This window comes from Pithys albifrons, chromosome 2, assembly GCF_047495875.1.
Source record: "Pithys albifrons albifrons isolate INPA30051 chromosome 2, PitAlb_v1, whole genome shotgun sequence".
Lineage (NCBI taxonomy): Eukaryota > Metazoa > Chordata > Aves > Passeriformes > Thamnophilidae > Pithys > Pithys albifrons.
The window spans coordinates 94,389,561-94,410,616 of NC_092459.1; the positions used below are offsets into that span (position 1 = coordinate 94,389,561).

Genomic DNA, 21,056 nt, shown 5'->3' on the forward strand with positions numbered 1-21,056 from the left:
TTAAGTTCCATATCCCTCTTTGTAAGCTGCGTTCTGGTGAGGTATATTTACATATATACATATTCAGTCAATCATCAACATCCTCATCTGCCAGTTATTGCACTTGCATCACTAAGGGGCAGACCTGAATATAAGTACCTGATCTGCAGCACTGGTGTTTGTTGAGAAAAGTTTTAATTAAAAAAAAATTGATTACTCAGAATGACATTTAAAAATAATTGCCATCAAAGTTCTGATCTGGTTTTGTTATCTTGCCAAGTTGAACTACTGGAGGCATTGCAGCACAGTTAAGAGTCATGGGTAATCTCCCCCTTTTATCCTATACAAAAAGAAAAAATATCTCTCCACAAAACAGCACCATATTTTGTATGTCCATAGGACCAGTGAATTCCTAAAACTCTGAACAGCAAAGCATAAGGAATTGGAGTTGAGGGTTGTTGTTAGCTGGTTTGGTTTTGTTTTAAATAGGAAAACCAACACAACTGAGTGCTTTTTTTAGTCAGGCTGAAATATCAGAAATACAACTATACATATAGCCTTCAAGCTATTCTTATGGTTCATCTGTATTGCCCCACTCCCTCTAAAAATGACAATCAGTGTATATTGTTGTTCTTAACCTAATTTACTCATGCTAACAGAAATACAAATCTCTCCAGGGGATCTATTATGTGGATTGTACTACCCAGATGCATTTACAATTAATGCCCTGAGAAATTCCTATCCAACTCACACAGACTTTGTCCACGCTTACACGCAAACCCTTACAACAGGATAAACAAGGAAGATCTCTCTCACAAGGCACAGAAGTCTGCCAGGTGAACTTTTACCTCTGCAAGAGTGAAAAGGCAATCAATTCACTACTCATGACAGAGAGACACAGAGGAAATAAACTATCAGAGTTTTTACATTGCAGGTGGAATCAGTTCACTGTTTAGGAAAAGACGTCAGAGCAACAACTTGATTAATGAGTTGCAATAATTAGCATAATTAATTACAATTGCTTTTGTTCCTCTCTCATTAAATGAGGGAAAGACCTTCTGAAGGTCATACAACATTTTTTGTCAATTATTACAACTCCTGAAATTTCCTGTATATCTCTGAAGCGGATGACTAGCTCCAAGAGGTCTCCATCCATGCAGCTTTTCCACTTTACTTAGTGAAGTAGTTGGAACATTGTCATTTGCATAGACCAGTTTCTGCAAATCTGTACCCATGAAACTAGCGGCAGTGGATTTAAGGTTAAGTGATAAAAGCCTAGCTTTAGCCAAAATTTCCAAGTGTTTGTGTTGGAATAACACCAGTATAACTCAAATACATGACATCAGATCCTTGACATCTGCAGACTTCAGGATTTTGTGAAATGAGTAGGACAGCTGTCATCGCTCACAAGTGCCAGCTGCAGCCCACATGGCTTGTTGGCCAACCAGGAGGTATTTGAGCACACCTCACCTACTCAGAGCAGAGACTGACACCACAGGCTTGACCTCAGCCTCGGCTCCAAAGGGCATTGCTTCCCTTCTGTCACCTCCCTTGTGGGTGGTGGCTCGCAGCAGATGGGAAGGCCGGAGAGCTGACTGGTAACCACTGCAGTGATCTCTGCCCTCTGGAGCTGGCCATGCAGGAATGACAGAGTTCAGATGCACATGAACAGATTGTTCCCCCCAGACACATGTTAAATATGGAAATACACTGCAGGTGTAGGCTGGGTCAGTCCAACGGTTGATTATTATCTCCAGGATGCACCGTGTCTTACCCAGCACCTTGTTCTGATTTCACTGATCAAGTTGCTGTACAGTCAGACAAGAGAAACCTGCTGATTCAGCTGGAAAAACACCCTGGCCGAACAGAACTGTTTTAACTGGATAAACTCATGAACTGATGAAAAAGCAAAGATAGAGTCAGGAATAAGCACAAGAGAGTCCCTTTCAGCAATGCCACACACCTAGACTGTGTTAAGCAAAGCATGGAACTGTACCTTGAGGATTCACCTATCACCTTTGGCAGAGTCCATCCATCCACATACCATTCAGTTTTATATTTATCACAGCCTCTTCTGGCTCAGCTGCTACTCCTTGGTTTTGTCCTGTAGTTAGAAGCTGTGTGTTAAGCACGGACAGTTTTTAATTTCACATTAACAGCATTGCTAAATTTAATGCTTCTAGGAAGCAAGGAAGGGCTCCATAAAATGGATTGCCAAAAAGCCACATACTTAAAATGTTGAGTGAAGGTATTCTAAATCAGACAACTCACACGAGTCTCTTGTTTTATTCTATCTTCTTTGGAGCTTTGTAGTCACAATAGACAGCCATTGAAAAGGCCTTGAAAACAATTGCATTTAATAATCAAAGTTTTAAAAGATTTCTCGAAAACTCCACAGTCAAATCTGTGGGATTGTGAATGTTCCCTATCTATAGGAAAAGAAAAAAGGTATGATTTTTAAGTCTGTGAAGTGCCTATAGCCTAAGCTTTATATCTGTACAATAAAAAAGCTTCAGTACCTCTCCTCTGCTGGGTCACCAGTTTAGCACTGAAAAGAAAAATTAAAAAAAAAAAGAAAAATCAGCTTTTTACTACTTTAGTCCAGTAGACTAAAGGGTTTAAGACATTGTCACAGGCTCTTTCTCACTTCAGAAAGATTTTTCTCTCAAATTCACTGAACACAGTTCTTACCTTGGCTAAGATCCGTGGATCAGGAGGCTGAGGCTAAGTGCAAACTTCATTAACACACAGCTAAGCTGTCCTTAATTTCAATAGCATTGCTTCGAGGTGGGCAAGCAAAAGGTAAAGACTTTATCCTAAAAGCAAATGAAAACACCAAAAAGTTACTCCCTGTTTCCCAACCGACAGTCAGCAGGGTAGAGCAACTTTCCAAAGTGTGCAGAACAGCTGGGATGACTGGTCACTAATACACGTAACCTGTGATTTCAACAGCGAGTTTGAGCAGCTGCTGTTTTGTCAGAGCTGTCCCTTGAACTACAAACAGCCCAGGAACTACATAGGGTCACCACTAAGATAGGCTTGTTTCCTGGCAATGTAAACCAACACCTGGCTTAAAAATCCACACAGGGAGAAGGTAACCACAACACTGCATAATACGCTCTGTAAGAAAAGCAATATAATACTTGGTTTTTCCTTTGATTTCAAGAAGTGCCTTTGTCTTTATCAATCTCTGCTTTGGAGATCAATAGTCCAAGGTTCTGGGTAAGCCTCCTTTTGCTTAGCATTTAAAGTTGTGTCCTTGAAGGCATCTACATGTGTGAAGAAAGAACAGCTCCAATAGTGCTGGACACAGGGCAACAGCAGTCAGAGGAAGAACTTCTAGTTCCTGGGCTCTACTCAACTCAGAACTGCTTTGAGAGGTGGCAGGGCTCCCAAGTTCCCTGCTCTATCCTCCTTAATTTTCCCCCCTCCTCTTGGTTTGCACAAGGCAGATACCTTTATACACCTGCACTGCCACAAAGGGAACAGATTGTTCAGAGAAGATGCTGCTAAGAATTAAAAGGACACATGTAAAAATGCTGACCAAGGAACAGCAGAGCACTGTAGGCAAACAGAAAGACAACAGCCAGAAAAAAAATGGAACTACTTTGAAGGCAGGATGCTTCCATATTGTGGAGAAAGTATGAGAGAGTATGATCTCTATGAGATCTTTCTCTATATGCACACACACACACTCACAAGAGTATCAGTCAAAAGATATTTTAGGAATGCAATATGATTAATTCAAATCCTACAATTTCTTTCAATAAGTTGGTGTATTTTTTTAAGTAAAGTTGTGACATCACTAAATAAAGTAATTCTGAAAAGTTTATGTATGTTTAAAGAAACATTGAACTTGCTTCTAGACCTAATTCCTGCACAGTTTCACAGGATTTAAGTTGAAGATACACACAGAGCCACTAACAAGTGAAAAAATCCCTTAGCTAAATTAAGGCATTTCAGTATTTGGGTAAAATGAGGGCATATCCAAGGAAATAAAAACAGGAAGGGAAGTCTAAGATGGCATGAATACCCACAATGAGTGCAACTTCAGGGAATCACTTACGAGACACACTTGAATGACCTTAGCAGTTTGCACTCTACATTTCAGAGAAGTTACAATCTGACAGGGGAAATTCCTTCCCTACTCTGTGTTGAGTTCCACACTGCCTTCAGCAAGGGATCAGCTAGGAATCTAGAAATTACACTTTCTGGTATGCCTGAGCACATGTTCACAAGAATGTGAGTTGTAAGTACTTCAGAGAGTAACTGGCTACATCATCCATGGAGAAGTCAGGTCAAATTATAGAGCCTAAGCACCAGTAAAGATTATCTTAACACAGAACTGCACATATTATCAATACCTCCAGTCATTTTAATTCAATCACCTCCACCCTTCCCCAGCCCAACAATTTATCAAAGCTAGATGAAAGCATACCTTAATGATTAGGGCCAGATCACAACGTAGCTGGGTGCATAAGCCTTTCTGATGTTTGCATTCTTAGCAGCTGCCTCAAGACCAATGTCAAGCCAGTGAGTATTTTCTTTCTTTGGTCAGCAAGGGAAACTTATCTGAATTGTCTTCCATTATCTGTGTGCAGCTATGCATAGTGATGAAGTTACTGTTTTGTTTATTGAGAAACACTAAGGAGATTTAACTTGGGTCCATATGACAGAAGTGCTTTTCAAATCCTTTGTTGCACATCTTCAAGTACAGGCACCAGAAACAAAATGCAGGATTCAAGCAAGATAACCTCCCTGCTTCTATTAATAGTCAAGGATCACGTTCACTGCTGTTAGCTCCAACAGCAGTTTTCTGTATATTGCTGCAACTCTAACATCCTTCCCAACTTCTCTTCAGATATTTTGACTCATTGTTTGCCATAAAAAATCTTGGTTTCTGTTTGCCAAGTCTATTTCGCAGTGTATTAGGAATAAAAATACACAATGTTAGAAAACAAACAAATCACACACCCAAAGAATAATGTCATTACAAACCCCACATAAAGTAAAACACTGTGCATCCATAAAAGGACAATTTACTAACAGGTCTAGGGTCTTTCCTGATCACACACAAACAACTTAACATGCAAATGAGCCAGCATGAGAAATCCTTCAGTTTGTTAGAAATACAGATATTTGCACAGTAAGCCACCTTCCTATATAAGCTGACAGTATTTGCCATTTTCCAGAAGACATTTACCCTCACCCTGCAATCTCCCAAACCTGACATCCAGATTTTCAGACTTTATTATTTGCCTGGCTCCAAAACTAATTCTTGGAGTTCTAGAGGTCTCTCAGATCAGGCAAGCAAACTTATTTGGAAAAGGAACAACTTTTTCAACTGTATCAGGGTTATTCTTACCGGCTCACAGACAGTTAAGCCTCAGGCCAGGGCAGGGCTTTCCCTGAATTAAGATTTTTTTTCTACTAGGTTTCTTGTAAGCTTAGATATCCACTGTGAATGTCACATGACTTACAAGAAAAGTTTGTTCTCCTGTGTGGAATGTCTTGTAATTTCTGAGTTCACAGGTTTCCAGCAATGTACTGGTCAGTAAGAGAGCAAGAAACACACACTCATTATGCAGAAAAGTTGTTTGACCACTTAGTCTTTTTTTTTCATTACAATAGAGAGGGTTTTCTGGTTAAGACACTGATCCGTGGCTTTAATGAAAAGACCCCAACTAACCATAAAAATTTCAGATCTTCAATCTGACAGACTGCATACACAATATGAGGTGAATCATCTCCTTCTGGACCATTTAACTCAATGTAGCTATAGAATCAAATAATCACAGAATATGCTGAGTTGGAAGGGACCTACAAGGCTCACCAAGTCCAACTCTTTAGCCCTGCATGGAACCCACCCCAAGAGTCACACCATGTGCCTAAGTATTATCCAAATGTTTCTTGAACTCGGACAGGCTTGGTGCTGTGACCACTTCCCTGAGGAGCCTGTTCCAGTAACCCAACCACTCTCTGGGTGAAGACTTTTTCTAATACCTAACTTAAACTTCCCCTGACACAACTTCAGGCCTTGGATTCCCTTGGCTCCTGTCAGCGGTCACCACAGAAAAGAGATCAGTGTCTGCCCCTCCTCTTCCCCTCATGACAAAGATGTAGACTGAATGAGATCTCCCCTCTGTCTCCTCTTCTCCAGGCTGAACAGACCAAGTGCCCTCAGCCACTCCTAATACAGCTTCCCCTCAAGGCCCTTCACTGTCTTCGTTGCCCTCCTTTGGACACTCTCTAACAGCTTAAACTGCACACAATATTCAAGGTGAGGCTGCCCCAGTGCAGAGCAGAGTGGGACAAGCCCCTCCCTCGACCAGCTGGTGATGCTGTGCCTGATGCCCCCCAGGACACGGTTGGTCACTGCCAGGGCACTGCTGACTCATATTCAACTTGCCATTGACCAGGACCCCCAGGTCCCTTTCTGTGGCACTGCTTTCCAACATCTCATTCCACAGTGTGTCTGAACATCCAAGGTTGCCCCATCCAAGGTTCAGAATCTGCCACTTTGTGTTGTTGAATTTCACATGGTTGGTGACTGCCCAGCCCCCTAATTTGTCGAGGCCTCTCTGCAGGGCCTCCTTGTCTTTGAGATAGTCAGCACCTCCTCCCAGTTTTGTGTCATCTGCAAACTTGCTTAGTATCCCTTCCAGTCCTGTACCCAAGTAATTTATGAAGATGTTAAATGTATAGGTACATGTGTATGTATACACAGCTGTATGTACACACACACACCAAACTACAGACATAGAACCACAAAAGTGGGGACAGAAACCACCACTTTCCCCAGTCAACTTGAAAGGCAGTGGTAGTTTCTGCCTGCTGTATAAAATAAAAATCAGATTTAAGAAGGATGCTGTTGAGTTTTTCACCAATTTTGTGAGTCTTCTATTCACTCTAGGAAAACACAGCAAAAAATTCTTCATTCAGCCATGCCAAGGAAACCTCAGCTTACAAAATTCATTATCATATTCTCTGAATATAAAGCAAGAAATATCACTAAGCTCCAGCCAGCTTCTACAGTGCAATCAACTTGAACAAATAACAGTATCTCAGGAGTTTACCAAGAAAATAAAAAAGAAAATTTCTGCTGCAATGAAGGGGAGATCAAATCATATACTAAGCAAAGTCTGTAAGAAGTGCCATCCTTCCACCTCCCCACTCAAGTGGGTTCTACTTTCCTGCAGACTGAAAAGCAGAGATTATTTATGAGGACCAGGTGAATGCCATGTTATGTGATCTATTGCCTGTGACTCTGGACACAGACAGAGTTCAGCCTTTTACATCACCAAGGAAACACGAAAACTATGCATGAAGCAGTGCATTTCCAAAATTATTCTCAATCAATTTCTAGTATTGGCAAAAATCTCTTTCGAGTTATATTGCAAAAGTAACAATTACAACAAGCATGTTGGTCAAAGAGCATACAAGATGACAAGGCTTTGGTATAGAAGATTCCTTTTAAAAAACAAAGCAGTTAAAACAAATGACAACTTGCCAGTTAACTTCCCTCTTAAAATAATAAAAAAACCCAACAAAAGGCTTCAGAAATACAGTTGCATGAAAATTTAAAAACAATGTAGTAATATTTTCTGTATCATGTGAGAAACAGTTACTGTTCCCATCTGTAAAACTCTGCTTCTAGCAGACCTCCCCAGGCAGCAACCACTCAAGCAGTCTCCTCCCTATGCAATGACTGGCTATGAGAAGTGAGCTGCAACTTTTTCTTTCATACATTAGTGCTGATGAACTGTAGTAACACACATACACCAAATACTTTGTTGCAAAATATAAGAAATAAAATATAAAATATAAGAAATAAAAGTCTCTGGATATTCCTGTCAATTCCTTCACATTAAAAGATCCGAACTTGGTAATAGATTCAGTTCCGTATAACTAGCCAGAGTGTTTATTTATGTTCTGTAAGCCTAACATTAGAACCAAGGTGCTTCAAAAAATGACAGCACAGAAAGTACCAGTCAAGGAGCACTCAAGTGTCCCCTGCTATCACAGTTTGCGGAGCTGGAACAGGTTTGTAAACAGAAGTTAAGAGATTAGGTAGAGGTTCTTACAGTAAGACACAACTCCAAATCTGAACAGACACATCTGCTGAATCAAGTTCAAATTTACCCCAGATAATTTAAAAAGCAACAAATTGGCATCTAAGACTTTCTAGGAGAAGGTTATAATTGTAAGTCTTAAAAAAAAAAGTCCAAGAAGAAAAGCACTAGCAGTTGACCAGTCCCTTCTGGGTATTAAAACCGTGAGTAAGCAGTTCTTTGCTGCTGCTGCTGGGATGGTGCCTGTCCTTGCTGTTGCTGAAGACGAACCTGCTGGGAGTATGGATCCTCAAGGGATTTAACAAAAATAGTTGTTTTAGGCCCAGTTTTCCAGACAATACCGTTTGAATCTATTACAGAGGACTCTACTGTGATGTTGTGGGTGCCAAGTATCACAAAGTTTAACAGAAACTGCGTGCTGAAGTAGTCGTTGTGTGGTTCCACCCTCTGCTCCATTTCATTGGTCATGTTGTCAATAGCAATCTGAGAACAGAGATGGAAGGTTAAAGTGCCACTTTATAGAAACCTGTTAAAAATAAGTTTTCTGCTCTCGATTTGAGGGAAAGAAAAAAAAGAGAGAAAATTTTGTCCCAATTTTCCTAAACCAACGCATGCGCATGTTTGAGACAGCTTGACAAGCTTTTTCATGGATGAGTTTTTGTATCTACTCTCAGAAACAAGGTGTCTAACAAGTCTTTCTACCTGAGGTTCTAGTTTTCCACAGGGTAATACCATTCAACAGTACACACTCTTAGTCCTGCTCTTTTATAAGCAACTGACTTTCTCATTTTGCCCCTCAAAAACCCCCAGACAACAAACCAAACAAAAACCCAATCCCAAACCCAACCAAAACAGGCCTTTCACTAAATACCACACTTTAGCAGAACCTAAACTTTAGGCATGCCATCTTCAATAAAGCTGTTGACTTAAGTATAATATATATTGGACAGTCTGTCCTCACAATTTCCATAAACAAAATAAAAGAACCTTAAAATGATGATTTAAGTTCTAGAGACTATGTGGTTGAGAATAATCTGCTCCTGGTTTGTTTTCTCCTGTGGAGTTCTGGGTTATATATAACTAGGGTGACTTTTCCTGATCTCAAGCAGATGCCTAATGACTTGTTCTGAACATCACAAAGCCTCTTTGTTTGGAAGAAAAGCTGTTACTAAAATGGTATTGGCATCCAGCAGCCTTAAAAGTCCCAGATCCCTTCCATTCACTACACCTGGCTCTGGCTGGTGCTCGAATGTCAACTGTCAGGAGTGGAAGGACAGAACCACCCACTTATATCAACCTGAAAATTCTGCTAACCAGAGCCAAGCAAAAGAACAGGAAAATACAGCAAGAAAGCTTAAGACTCCTCCTGGCTCTGTTCTGTCCACACCTTATAGTCTTGTCCAGATTTGCTCTGCAGCACTGAGGAGACATTTAGACAGACAGATTGGATTTTACGGAAAAGGCCTGGTTTAGATCCATGCTGAACCACTCCTTCCACCTTTAGGGCCAATTGCTGATTGTTCTGTACTGCTATAGGTTCTGCTGGGTTCCTTGGAGATGGGGATAGAGCAAGCTGAAACACAAGTAAACAGATCCAAATGTAATTATAAGCCTCCAGAAAAGCACACACAATTCAAGGATGACACAGGACACCTTCTTACAGAAAAATTTCCAAGGAGAGGTTTGGTAGAAAAACCAACAAATGGAAAACCAGAAGATTCATTATTATATTAAACAATAAACAACATCAGCAATACCAGGTATCATGTTTATATCAGTTCATTTACTACATTTTTTCAAAAGATGTGGAAAAAATAGTTCCCAAAATAGCCACAAGTATATTAAGCTGGACAAAGAAGTAAAATGCAGTAAGAGTAAATAAGAAAAAACTTGAGGCTTTCACTTTTCCCAGAAAAACAAGGAGCACTTGCATAAAACAACAAAATCTGACCACAGTCACATATAGTCATTCGTAGTCAGTCAGCAGATATATGTTACAATTTTCTTCCAAGACAGCAAACCTTGCTTTTTAAAAGAAAATGAAAAAACAGTACAAATTTATATAAGCTGTCTTCCTGGGACCAGAACATTATAGAATATTTGTAGACTCAGAATCAACAAAAATTCCATCCACATTTTATCTTTAAGGCTTTGAAATCAAAAAACTGAATCCCACTTGCCTAGTGGTTCTCCACGACCATACATACATAGTATTCAATTTACTCCTAACAGATAAAATAAACCTATTTATTTGCAATTAAGTATCTCCACTAAAAATGCTGATGCTTTGTCTTCAGTAGGGCTTTTCTCATGAAATAAAAAGACTATGGAAAGAGAAATTTTAGGCCATATTTAAGCAGTACTTACCTTGATACTTGTAGATTGCAGCTTTTGGAAGAAGTACCTTTGAAATGAAAGTGGCACCTTCAACAAGGCAATGACAGCATTGCACAAACAAGCTGTATGCTGCAAGAAACAGAGACAAAACAATTGAGCAAAAACCCCCATTCATAGCATAGGAAGAAGACATGGACTTGAGGTACTGAAAGCACAGTAATTACCACTAGAATTGATGAAATGTATTAATACAGTCATAGAATTACAGCCACTATGATGACAGCGATCACATTCACCCTCTCTGTTTATGTTCTGCCTTTTACAAAGAAGGTACTCTGCTCTGGAAACAATAAGGAGGCCAAGAAAAAGAAAAATACAAATCTTTCAAGTGCTAATGTTAAGTCAGCAGAGCAGGATCTGCTTGAAACACTCATATACATGAACTCTCAAATAAACAACTCCCCTCCAAGCAAATAAGACTGGCATCTATCCCAACTGAATGTGATGCAATAATTAAGTTTTAAGCCTCTTGTCTACTCTTCCTTTCCTGCTGCACTCTACCACCCTTCTGACTCAGATGCACACAAGCAGTGCTGCTCAAGTCACTCACCTGCCTTGGTACAGAGCCAGTGACAACTAAGTTTACAGGGCTTACCTTTGGTACCATTTACAAGATTCATTCTTCCATTCTATTTGGAATTGGTAAGGACTGTTGAATTTAGAAACAAGGCAAATAGAAGCCAGCCATGACAAACAAACTACCTGGTTCCCATTAACTTCAGCTTTATGATGTTCACTAACAGTAACAGAGAGAACCACAGCAGCCCCATGAAGAGGTGCGTTATCAGCTCACGGTTTGCACTCAGCACACTTTACATTGTGTTCCTCGATGACCTGCACTGATAAGAGAAACAACATACTCACAAAACACAACACAAAACCAACAGCTCTGGGACCAAAACTAGGGCAATGCTGGACCCTCCAGCACTGGGGAGAATTCCTTCTCAGCAAGAGCACGAACAAAGAGAATGCGCTTCAGTGTTTGAATGTGAGTGTATGTAGAGGGATTTCTTACAGAAAATGGCCATGTGAGCGACCCAGACTGTATGGACTCTGTGAGACTGAAGCAGCTACCAGCAAAGAATAAACAAAGGCACAGCTGCTGCTGAGTGGTAAAGAAGAAATCAGTCCCCAGGAGTTCACACAGCAACTCCCTAGACTTTCACACAAGAACTCTTGAAAGTTTCTCTTGAGATTTACCTGGGAATCGTTAGGATGTTTTATCAAAACACTGGACTTGTGAGATACGGAATATAACCAATAAGAAATGTTGCTTTATGGTGTGAAAGTTACTATAGTCAATTAGCATGCAGCTTTGACCCTATATAAACTGCTTGCAGTGTATCAATAAATGGCATTCTACCTGAAACCATAATGGTTCATCGTGTGATGTCCTTTGATCCTCCGCATTATCCGCATTAAGTGTAGTGAGAGATCTGATAGAGACTTAACAGCACTTTAAGTTATCAGCATCTGCTATGCCCTTATTATCAGAAATTTTAAGACTATTTTTAATCATACCAGTAAGGTTATAGGTATTTTATCAAAAAATGTTTTTGAAGTATTTTTAAAGTAGTGTGTCTCTGTAGAGACTATGTGGTGCCAGTAAGAAGTTATGTTAATTAACTGAGCGTGCTTTTTGGTTTCTTGGCCCTATGTCCATAGGCGTAAGGAGTTGCCAGGTTTTTGGAACCTTTTTCTACAGATTATACATTTAAAATAAAACTGTTACTTGCCAAGTAAGACACAGGAGCATACTTCCTGTTGAGGGATTCCACTTCCTCTAGTACATGATTAAATACAGACATCATTCTTCTCTCATATTCACTTTCAACATGAGCTGTTCCATTTGAGCTATATTCCTGGAAACTAAAAAAATAAAACTTTTTATTGTGTCTAACTTACTTTCCTCATCATAATCTGGAAGGCACACTAATAAACAGGATCTTCCTCCATTACAACTTGAAATCCATTAAGAAATGTATTTCAAACTGTTTACTGTTTATTATTTTTCAACTGTAACACTTGCTCTTCCCATTTAAATCTTTCTTAACTACAGCTTATCCACCACTTTCTGTCCCCACCCTCCCTCACTTGAAGCAGTTACAGGTCTCACAGACTCAGTATGCTTACTTCCCCTGGCTTCTATTTAAGCTAGCAGTGTTTATAACATTTTTAAAAACCTCACAAAACAAAGAAAAGCAAGAATGCCAGTCAGAAATAAGACTAAATCTGGAAGTTTATAATCTCATGCTTTGAATACAATTCCATCTCCTACCCCAGCTTCTTACAAGTTCGATTAATACACCTTCTAAGCAAAGCTTAAGTCATAATGAGCACTACAGTTACTTATGATGCTCACTTATATTACCAGTTACAAAATCACAAAGAGATCTTATCCACAGTATTTTCCGTTTATTCTTAGCCTGGGAGTTTGGAACTATTCATGGGTTGTTCACCATGATTTTTTAAGTGGATATAAGTTCAGTGTCAGAAAAAGAACCAGAAGTGATTTACACTAGAAATTTGAACTAATTTAGAGTACATATTTTCACAACCATGAAGAAAGCTGAGATGCACTTACAAGTGCAAGCAACAGGTATGGGAGCTAACACAGAATGACACAAGTTAAAACAGGTGGCTGAAGGAGAGATTAATGGTCAGTTTTATTTTAGTGCAAGACTGTATTTAAGACAAGTCAAGTATAGAGCTCTTCTGCAAAATCAGTATAAAACACAGAACCCAAAACACAGTCCCAGCCTGCAACAGCAGCAACAGATCCTTAAGCCTGCTAAAGTATAATTGGAAGGGTCTACTGAGAAACTTTCTGAATGTTCTTTGAACTCCAAGGCTTAAAGTTCCAAGAATTTAGAAATAATTGGAAAAGGAATATGAAGTTAACTATCAAACCTACCTTGCAGATTCTGGATCCAAAATCAGAGCTTCTATAGCATGTGAAATCAAAAGACAGCTTTGCTGTTGTCTGAAATGAATACTAAGGAGCTGAAAGGCTTAAAAAGTTGGCATCTAAAATAAGAAATGCAATGTGTTTAGTGGCACTTTTCCTTGTTTCTCTAGCTTTTGTGAAGTAATCCTACAGTCACTACTTGTTTAGTAAACATGGAGCAAGAAATATGAAATTGCCAAGTTTTGTGCTGCTCCAATTTTTGTAATAATTTCTTAATAAGTGATAATGTTTATTTTTAAATACATTTAAGCAATTTGTACATAATTCTTATGTAATTAACTGCTTCACAATGACTTTGTGGGAGTTTTGATAGAAAAGAGGATTGTGAAGCTTCATGCTGTCCACATGACAAGGGAAGTGGACAAATGGTAAGATTTTAAAAGGATACAGTTCTACATTCCTCAGAGTTGCTGAATCTGCATCAAAAGATGACTGATAAAGATCTCCATACCGTGTAGCCAAGTTTCGGAATTCCTCCATGGAGTGTTTCATCTACAGAGACAATGTTACTAGTCAAAAACACAAATCAAAGCAAAACAAACAAACCCCCACAGATCCAGAGCACCACTACACTGTAACATAGAACACTGAAGGAATGTGTAACATACTCCAGCAAAAATATATAAAGTTCTTGTTTCTTCACACAGATAAAAATTACCTAAGTGATAGACTGTTATCCATGCATTAAATGGGTATTTTTCCTGTAACAGAACAGCAACGTACACTTCTTGGGGTAAAAATAAAGCAAACCAATATTCAGCGACAACCTCCTCCATTCCCTACTGGTAAATCAAACTGCTCTATCTTTACAAGGCTACAAACTACTCTGTCTTTACAAGGCTACCCACTGATTCCCTTCTGCAGACTACATGGATTTTAGAAGTAAACTATCTTGGTGTTTTTCTGGTGTCAGGACAGTTGCCAACACTCACCAAAAGCAGCTGTGTATGATTCTAAGGTACTTATATTCTTCCTCAGTGTAATCACAGTGTCTGAGGCATTTGAAAACAAGGCGTGAAAGGCCTTGCTGTGAGTTTCAGTGTACAGAGTGGCTCACTACAAGCATATCCTTGGAAGCTGTGTGAGTGTACAAGGAAACACACGTACACACTCAGCTTCCAAACGTGGCCTGCTACAGCCAAGCATTTTTATAGCTCACAGGTGAAAACCAAGGCCCACTATTGAGCAAAACACTTCACTGCTACTTTTCATTTCTTGTGAAAGATGTGACTTCCGAGAAGTAAAATTTGTGTCAGAGTCCCAAACAGAACTGCACAAGTGGAACAAAAAGACATACCTGGTTAGAGATGCGTCCACACCTCTGGAGATCATTTCCTGATGTCATAGCAATCGTTGTGGCAATAGCTGGTGGTGGACTTGTTTTTAGGCTGTTGCAGGTACAAATAAGTTGAGAAAACGCTTGCAGAAGGTCAATCCTGAGTTTCACAAATCCACACTGAAAGCTCAGAGGATTAAGTGGCGTACTAGCAGCCTGAAACACAGTAACAGGAATGTTGGCAATCTAGGTCAGAAGCAAAAATGATAAAATAACATTGCAGTGTCACTGAACTGTCTCAGCAGACAACTGAATCCTTAAGTACAAATGCTAGAAGCTGTTTTTTTAAAACTACATTTAACAGGTTTGTTCAATTTAAATAATACTAAATAAAAATGACGCAGAAGTTACATAATTCCTAAGTCATATTCCAAGCATACCACCCTAGTAACAAATGTGACTTAAGCTGTTAAAAAGCTATTAGGGCATATATTTCCCCTTATTCCAAGGCCAAGCCATTAGGCCAGACATTAACCCAGATAGTCTGTACTATAAGAGAAAGTACATTAAACTGGATGGGAAAGAGAAACACAAGGTCTGAAAAAGTGATTCTCTGCATCAGCCAGAAGAGAAAGAATTGGCTAAAGTTACCCAGAAGAAGAGGAAGGGGTGATGACCTTTGATTTTTTTGGAACAGTGAAATGGATAAGAACATTATGAAGGCATCGAACCTTGCACTTGATGAAGGCCAAGAGACATTATCTAGTGATAACTAAGAACAGTAAATGACACAACCCCAGGAGGGCAGACAAGCTGCTATTATTTAGAAAATGCAGTTCTGTGAAACTTTGCTCCCTAAGAGCTTATCTGACTTGTAGAAGAAGCATCTGTGACAACTCAGGACACCCATGAATGGGTAAACTGCAGTACTCAAGGTTTGATAACAGTTAAGCCAAAAATCCACTACTTTTTTTCTTAAACTGTTGGGATTTTGAGAAGAACCCACTTTTTGTTTCAAGAATAAAAAAAAGCCATCTGCAAAACAAAGCACTGGGACTTTCCCTTACTCAGAGATTGGAAGTATGTCAAAATCATGCATATCTTCCCCAGTGCTCTGTACTCCTTGGCAGGTTATTTCTCAAAGGAGGAAGTTGTAACTTATCCCAAAACCTTACTAAGAACTATTTCTTTGCTGGCAGAGAAACAGCTAACTAGTGTCTCACAAAACATTGTCATCTGAGAACTGGCCCACTGTTGACTAAAGTGAGGAAACATCAGCTGACTGCACCCACTTTAAACTACTGAGCTAGATTTTCACTGAAAAAATAAGAATTTTCATCACTTGAGCCACTCAGCCTCTCTTATCTATCACTTTGCTTTCCCTTCTCCAAGGGCACAAGAAAAAATCCCTTTTGAATTGAAATTGTTCAGTTTATTCTACAGGGGAAGTTTCGGAAAAGCCTCTGTGAAGAGGGCTATGTTGCACTGTAAGTGCTCTACAGAGACTACGTGCTTTTAAAGGGAGTAAAGTTCCAGTACTTATATCAGAAAATCCAGACATTTTTAGTAGGACAAATTGGACTTGATTCTTGTAAATGGAAATACAAGCTTGTCTCATTAATACTGCAATTACCTTATCTGCTACCCATACAGCCATGGGCAATAAATGAGTTACAACTCCTTTTTGAAAGTGACAGAAAGAGTTCTTTGGCTCATCTAAGTTCTTTAAACACCATCACTTGCTATCAGCATATTTGGAATTCGTGCCACTTAAACAGTGGCTATATTGGTGCTTTGTTCAAGCTTTGTATCTTCTCTAGGAGATTACCAGCAGAGAAAAATAAGCACAAGGCTTCCAATGAGACACATATTCCATGCCAGAAAGAGCAGGACCTATTCAAACCTTTTGCTAACTTTACAAGCAAATACACAGCAAGATAGATGGGGACTATGGTTTATATGCTCCATGACAAGTTACACACACACCTCTAATCCATAAGGTAATGGGACTTCTTTCCCTCAAGTGCACTAACTCAGATGCGAGAACAGCAGCAATGCAAGACAGTTGTACATATATCAAGAAGGAATTGAGAAAATTTCCAACAAGATCAGACACTTGTCTGGCTGTTTCATCATTGCTGAACTGGGCTGACTGAACATTTACAACAGATTTCCTGGCATGGTGTTTCCCAGCTACAAAGTGGAACAGCCACACAGGGTTCATCAAACACACCAATGGTCTGTGGTGCCAACAGTGCTGAGTCATGCTCTGCACTGAAACAGCAGCAACAGTAAAGGTGGAGTCAGGGGGCAGAGACAGCAAAAGCCTTCAGCAGTCAGACTATTGTGCACTCTGTGGCACTTTGCTCCCCTTCAAGATGCTGAGTTCTATGAATGCAAGCAGCGAGTGGCTACTTTTACAGTCAATACACTCAAGCATGGTTGGGAAATTGTCCAGAGTGATGCAACAAGTCAGCAACGACTAGCAATAAACCCCAATTTCCTCTCCTCTAACCCTACAAAACACATTATTTCCCCTCTGGACCACAACCACTCACCAGGAAGGTACTGCATCCAGAAAAACACTATGTGAACATGCAGAAAGTGAAGTCAGCAGAGATGAAGACAGGAATCCTTTAACAGAGAAAAAGTCCCAGACTCCAGGGAAAGGGTAATTAAATTCCTGAATCACAGAATGACTTACTTAAGCAAGCAATTTTCCTGCCTGTATTAAATATTTACATCTAATTAGATGAGGTCCTCCCCTCAATGTCTTTTCCATATTAGAGAAATCTTGAAATGCTGAATTAAAAGCCTATTCACTCAACCAACAGTTAAAGACAAACACTTCAGAAATGATGGTCTTTCAGAGGACAACAGTGTAAAATTTATGTCCTTTCTGTTTATTAAGGGACATTTTATTAATAAATGGTAATATCTGAACTTTATTAAACACTAATATCTGAACTGTCATGACCCTGGCAGTCCCAGTAACTAACAAAAGAAACCCAGCTTCACTGAAAATGCATACAGAAAACTGTACATAAAGATTTCTTCATGGAAACTAAAATGTGATAAAAGGCATTGCGTGAAGCTGGATCTTCCTTAGTTAAGAACCAACTTCACAGTAAGAACTGAAGGCCCATGTTCATCAGTGCTTTTTTTTGTTCACATCCACAGACATGCTATTTTTACCACTTCAGAGAAGCAGAAGGTATTTGCATAAAAGCAGGTACCATCTGAATTCTGCCAATTTGATGAAGTTGAATTGTCTTTCCTCCTCTTTTTAAATTGGTGTTGTCTTGTTAGGATCCCACAAGATCACACTGTCAAATACAAGGCAACATGAACTCAGCAGGAGGGAGGAAGACAACTGAATCCTCCTCTATATTTTGAGAAGAGAGCAGCCAATTTAGACAAATTTCCAGGCTTGACTATTACAATAGCTTTTACTCAGCCAAGACAAAGAGTGGAAAATTTTTAAGTTCTGTAATTTTAAACAAGAATTGTCACATATCACATGATCTGATTCAGGCAGGAAGTGAGGGGTAGGGGGTAGAAAGAAAAATAAAGTAAAATCTAGCTAATGACACTTGGATGAGCTACTGGATCTTTCCTCTGAAGATGCAGTGTGTTACAACTGGATCTTCTCTGCAGTCATTTCAAAAAGAGTCTGGAAGATGCCAGACATCTTTAAAAAGTTTTCAGAGATTTAAGAACAGAACCCAAACAGACATGCTGCAGTACACAGAAACACCATCACTACAGCAATGTGTGCTAACCGTCAATGATGCTATTCCCTTGTGATAGGATTTTAAAGCTTCAGCAATGCAAGAAAGTGCTGAGCTGTAGTTGTCTTCCTGCAAACCTGCCAGACACTGTTCTGCATGGGAGAACTCCTTCAAGCTGTTGAGCCAGAAGTAGAAGTGCTCTGAAGCCACTTGAGTCAGCAGGCTTTGATACAATTCTCTGGCCATGTCATGGTTGCCCTGTAATGAGAAGAATGTTTCTGAAAGGGGATATGAAAGAAGGTTGTGGATTTCTTCAAAACAAATAAAACAGTAACGTCTCCAAAACTACTCTTAGCTTAAAAACATAATAGTGAAAGTTTTTCCAATCACTGAACCATGATAATCCTAATAAATAAAAACACAAATGCTTATTTTAAGGCAATACTAGCCTGCATATAGTATTTATTTACACAAGATAATTCAGTAAGATGAGAAACAAACATCAATATTTACTTTCACCTCAGCATCTCATACTACTTTCTGTGTAATTCTAACCCCAGTTGTGAATTTACTGAAGGGGAAAGGGAAATAGCATCCTTTTCTTCCTTTCTTCACATTGAAGAAAGAAGCACACATCAGGATGACCTGTATCACCTTCCAAAGAACAGTTACACAATATGGATTGGGTATATGCTCAAGAAAGTGTCAGGTCATTACTTAGTTCCTTCTCAAATACTTGAAAATCGCAAGTGAAAAACCCTTCTGATGGGATCAGTGTCCTACATATCTGGATTAGCATTCCAGGGAATTAATTGGGAAAGTAATTTCTATCTCCCACCCCCATTCATTTCCTCCTCCCAAGTCCTCCCATTTTCCTTACTTTCTTATCCAATTCAAAGAAATCACAAGCATTCCTCCAACCATAACAAACCATTTTCCTCCAGGTATCTTCACTTACCATCCTGGAAGCCTGCCTGGCTATCCTGTAGGCTGTCCATCCATTGGAGGCATTCTCAAGTTGTTGTTTAATAACAGTTTTGATTTCTGTGGACAAAGCTTTCTGACTGGAAACAAATATCACTGTGGCAAGAGAAACCTAATAGAGAGTGGAGGATGAGGAAGAAAGTTATATTTCAGTAACTAAAAGAAAAAAGAAAAAAGGCAATTCTGTTTTATTTTGGACTCAAATCTACATTGAAGATTACACATACATTTTAACTGCAAAACTTTGGGTCGTATCTTTTAAATAGTTACAGCAATCCAAGTATTTCTTTCACATGAAAGTAACTTTCATTTAAAGAATCTTTACTCTGCCTTTTAACTGAGATATTTCAAATGCTCCAAATAAATTAACAGAAAGGTTGTACTTTCTTTTTTAAAATTCAAATTCTTTCCCAAATAGATGTGATGAAAGCATTTTTCTCTCTTACAATATATTAAGTCATTTTGCATCAGAGCACCATATATAAATGAAGTTTACTGCCATTTTGCCTATAAACATTACTTTAGAGATACCCCAATAATTTCAACAGCCAGGTTTGCCTAAGCAGTGCCATCTGCTGGAAAATCTAATGGAACACACTGCTTAGTTCAGCTCCATCTAGGAGATATTTCTCCACTAAGCACCGACATATGTAGTCAAAAGTTAAAACAAAATTGAAAATAGTGGCTATAGAGTGGCACATCAACCTGGACATAACAAATGTTTTAGCTGCCTTTTTAAATGCAATCCATCCACAGTTTTTTATACAGACTTCATACATCAAGGGAGGTCTTACCAAAAGTTCCTGTTTCTTATCTGTGGCAGATTGTCCAATTAATTTATAGAGGTCCATTAGGTCTCCTAGTATCCCATCTGCCAGGACAGGCAGCTGCATGGCAATAGCTGCTAAACAGTGGCACATGAGAATCCTGGCATTGTCCTGGGCACTCTGCAGCTGCGTCAGCAGAGACTCAACCACTGACTGGCTCAGGTGAGGACGGCACTTGACCAGCTTTACCATGCAAGTCAACGTGATCTGCAATTCACACAATCCACAGGTACAATAAACATGATGTCTATTTGAAAATAAAAAAGCCAGGCACACTTACTTATCTGCAATTATGACTGCAGAAATACAGATCTGGTGTTCTCAGAACCATGTACTCTATAAAAGGAGATTTTTCTGACAGCCCAAGCCTTTGTACCTGAGCTCAAAGCACAAAAACACATCATAAATTCAAGAAATGTTTGTAGTCTTTCTCAGACCACCAGCCTTCAGAGGTAAATAACTAGAAAAGTCCTGATAGCAGTTTCTGAAGTGGTAAAATAAAAATAATAAAAGTGTTGTGATTGTGTACACTGCATCTCCACCTCCAAAAAGAAAGTTCTCTCCAACATCCTTTTGTCCTCCAGAGACACCTCCATCCAATGTTCAAGTTCATTTTTTATTACAGCTGTTTCTCTGAGAGGAAGGCTTCCCATCTCCACTGAACAACCCTCTTACTCTAGAGCTGAGAGGAGCTGCACTATAGCTGTGCTCAGTTTCTCTAGAGCTCTGAACTCTGATTATAGGCAAACCAGAAAAATCTTCATTTTCCTCCAATCAGTTATGCTTCCACCAGAAAGGGTCTAGTGCCCAACAACCTCTGTT

General features: G+C 39.3%; 1 protein-coding gene across 3 annotated transcripts in view; it reads right to left on the reverse strand.

Annotated features, from left to right (window-relative positions):
• Window positions 1-21,056, reverse strand: part of INTS7 (integrator complex subunit 7) — a 44,874-nt gene that overhangs the window by 11,482 nt on the left and 12,336 nt on the right. The window contains exons 11-23 of one of the 3 annotated variants that reach the window (XM_071578104.1): window positions 20,202-20,441; window positions 19,382-19,519; window positions 18,475-18,681; window positions 14,714-14,908; window positions 13,805-13,908; window positions 13,363-13,431; window positions 12,185-12,317; window positions 10,419-10,517; window positions 9,439-9,624; window positions 4,418-8,534; window positions 2,671-2,795; window positions 2,499-2,527; window positions 1,976-2,083 (exon numbers count right to left, since the gene is read on the reverse strand). In XM_071578104.1, coding sequence (XP_071434205.1) covers window positions 8,247-8,534; window positions 9,439-9,624; window positions 10,419-10,517; window positions 12,185-12,317; window positions 13,363-13,431; window positions 13,805-13,908; window positions 14,714-14,908; window positions 18,475-18,681; window positions 19,382-19,519; window positions 20,202-20,441 — 1,659 coding nt within the window. In that variant the 3' untranslated portion in view covers window positions 1,976-2,083; window positions 2,499-2,527; window positions 2,671-2,795; window positions 4,418-8,246. Of the gene's footprint in view, window positions 1-1,975; window positions 2,097-2,498; window positions 2,528-2,670; window positions 2,796-4,417; window positions 8,535-9,438; window positions 9,625-10,418; window positions 10,518-12,184; window positions 12,318-13,362; window positions 13,432-13,804; window positions 13,909-14,713; window positions 14,909-18,474; window positions 18,682-19,381; window positions 19,520-20,201; window positions 20,442-21,056 lie in introns of all 3 variants that reach the window. The other 2 variants (XM_071578114.1, XM_071578123.1) reach the window with 2 other exon arrangements.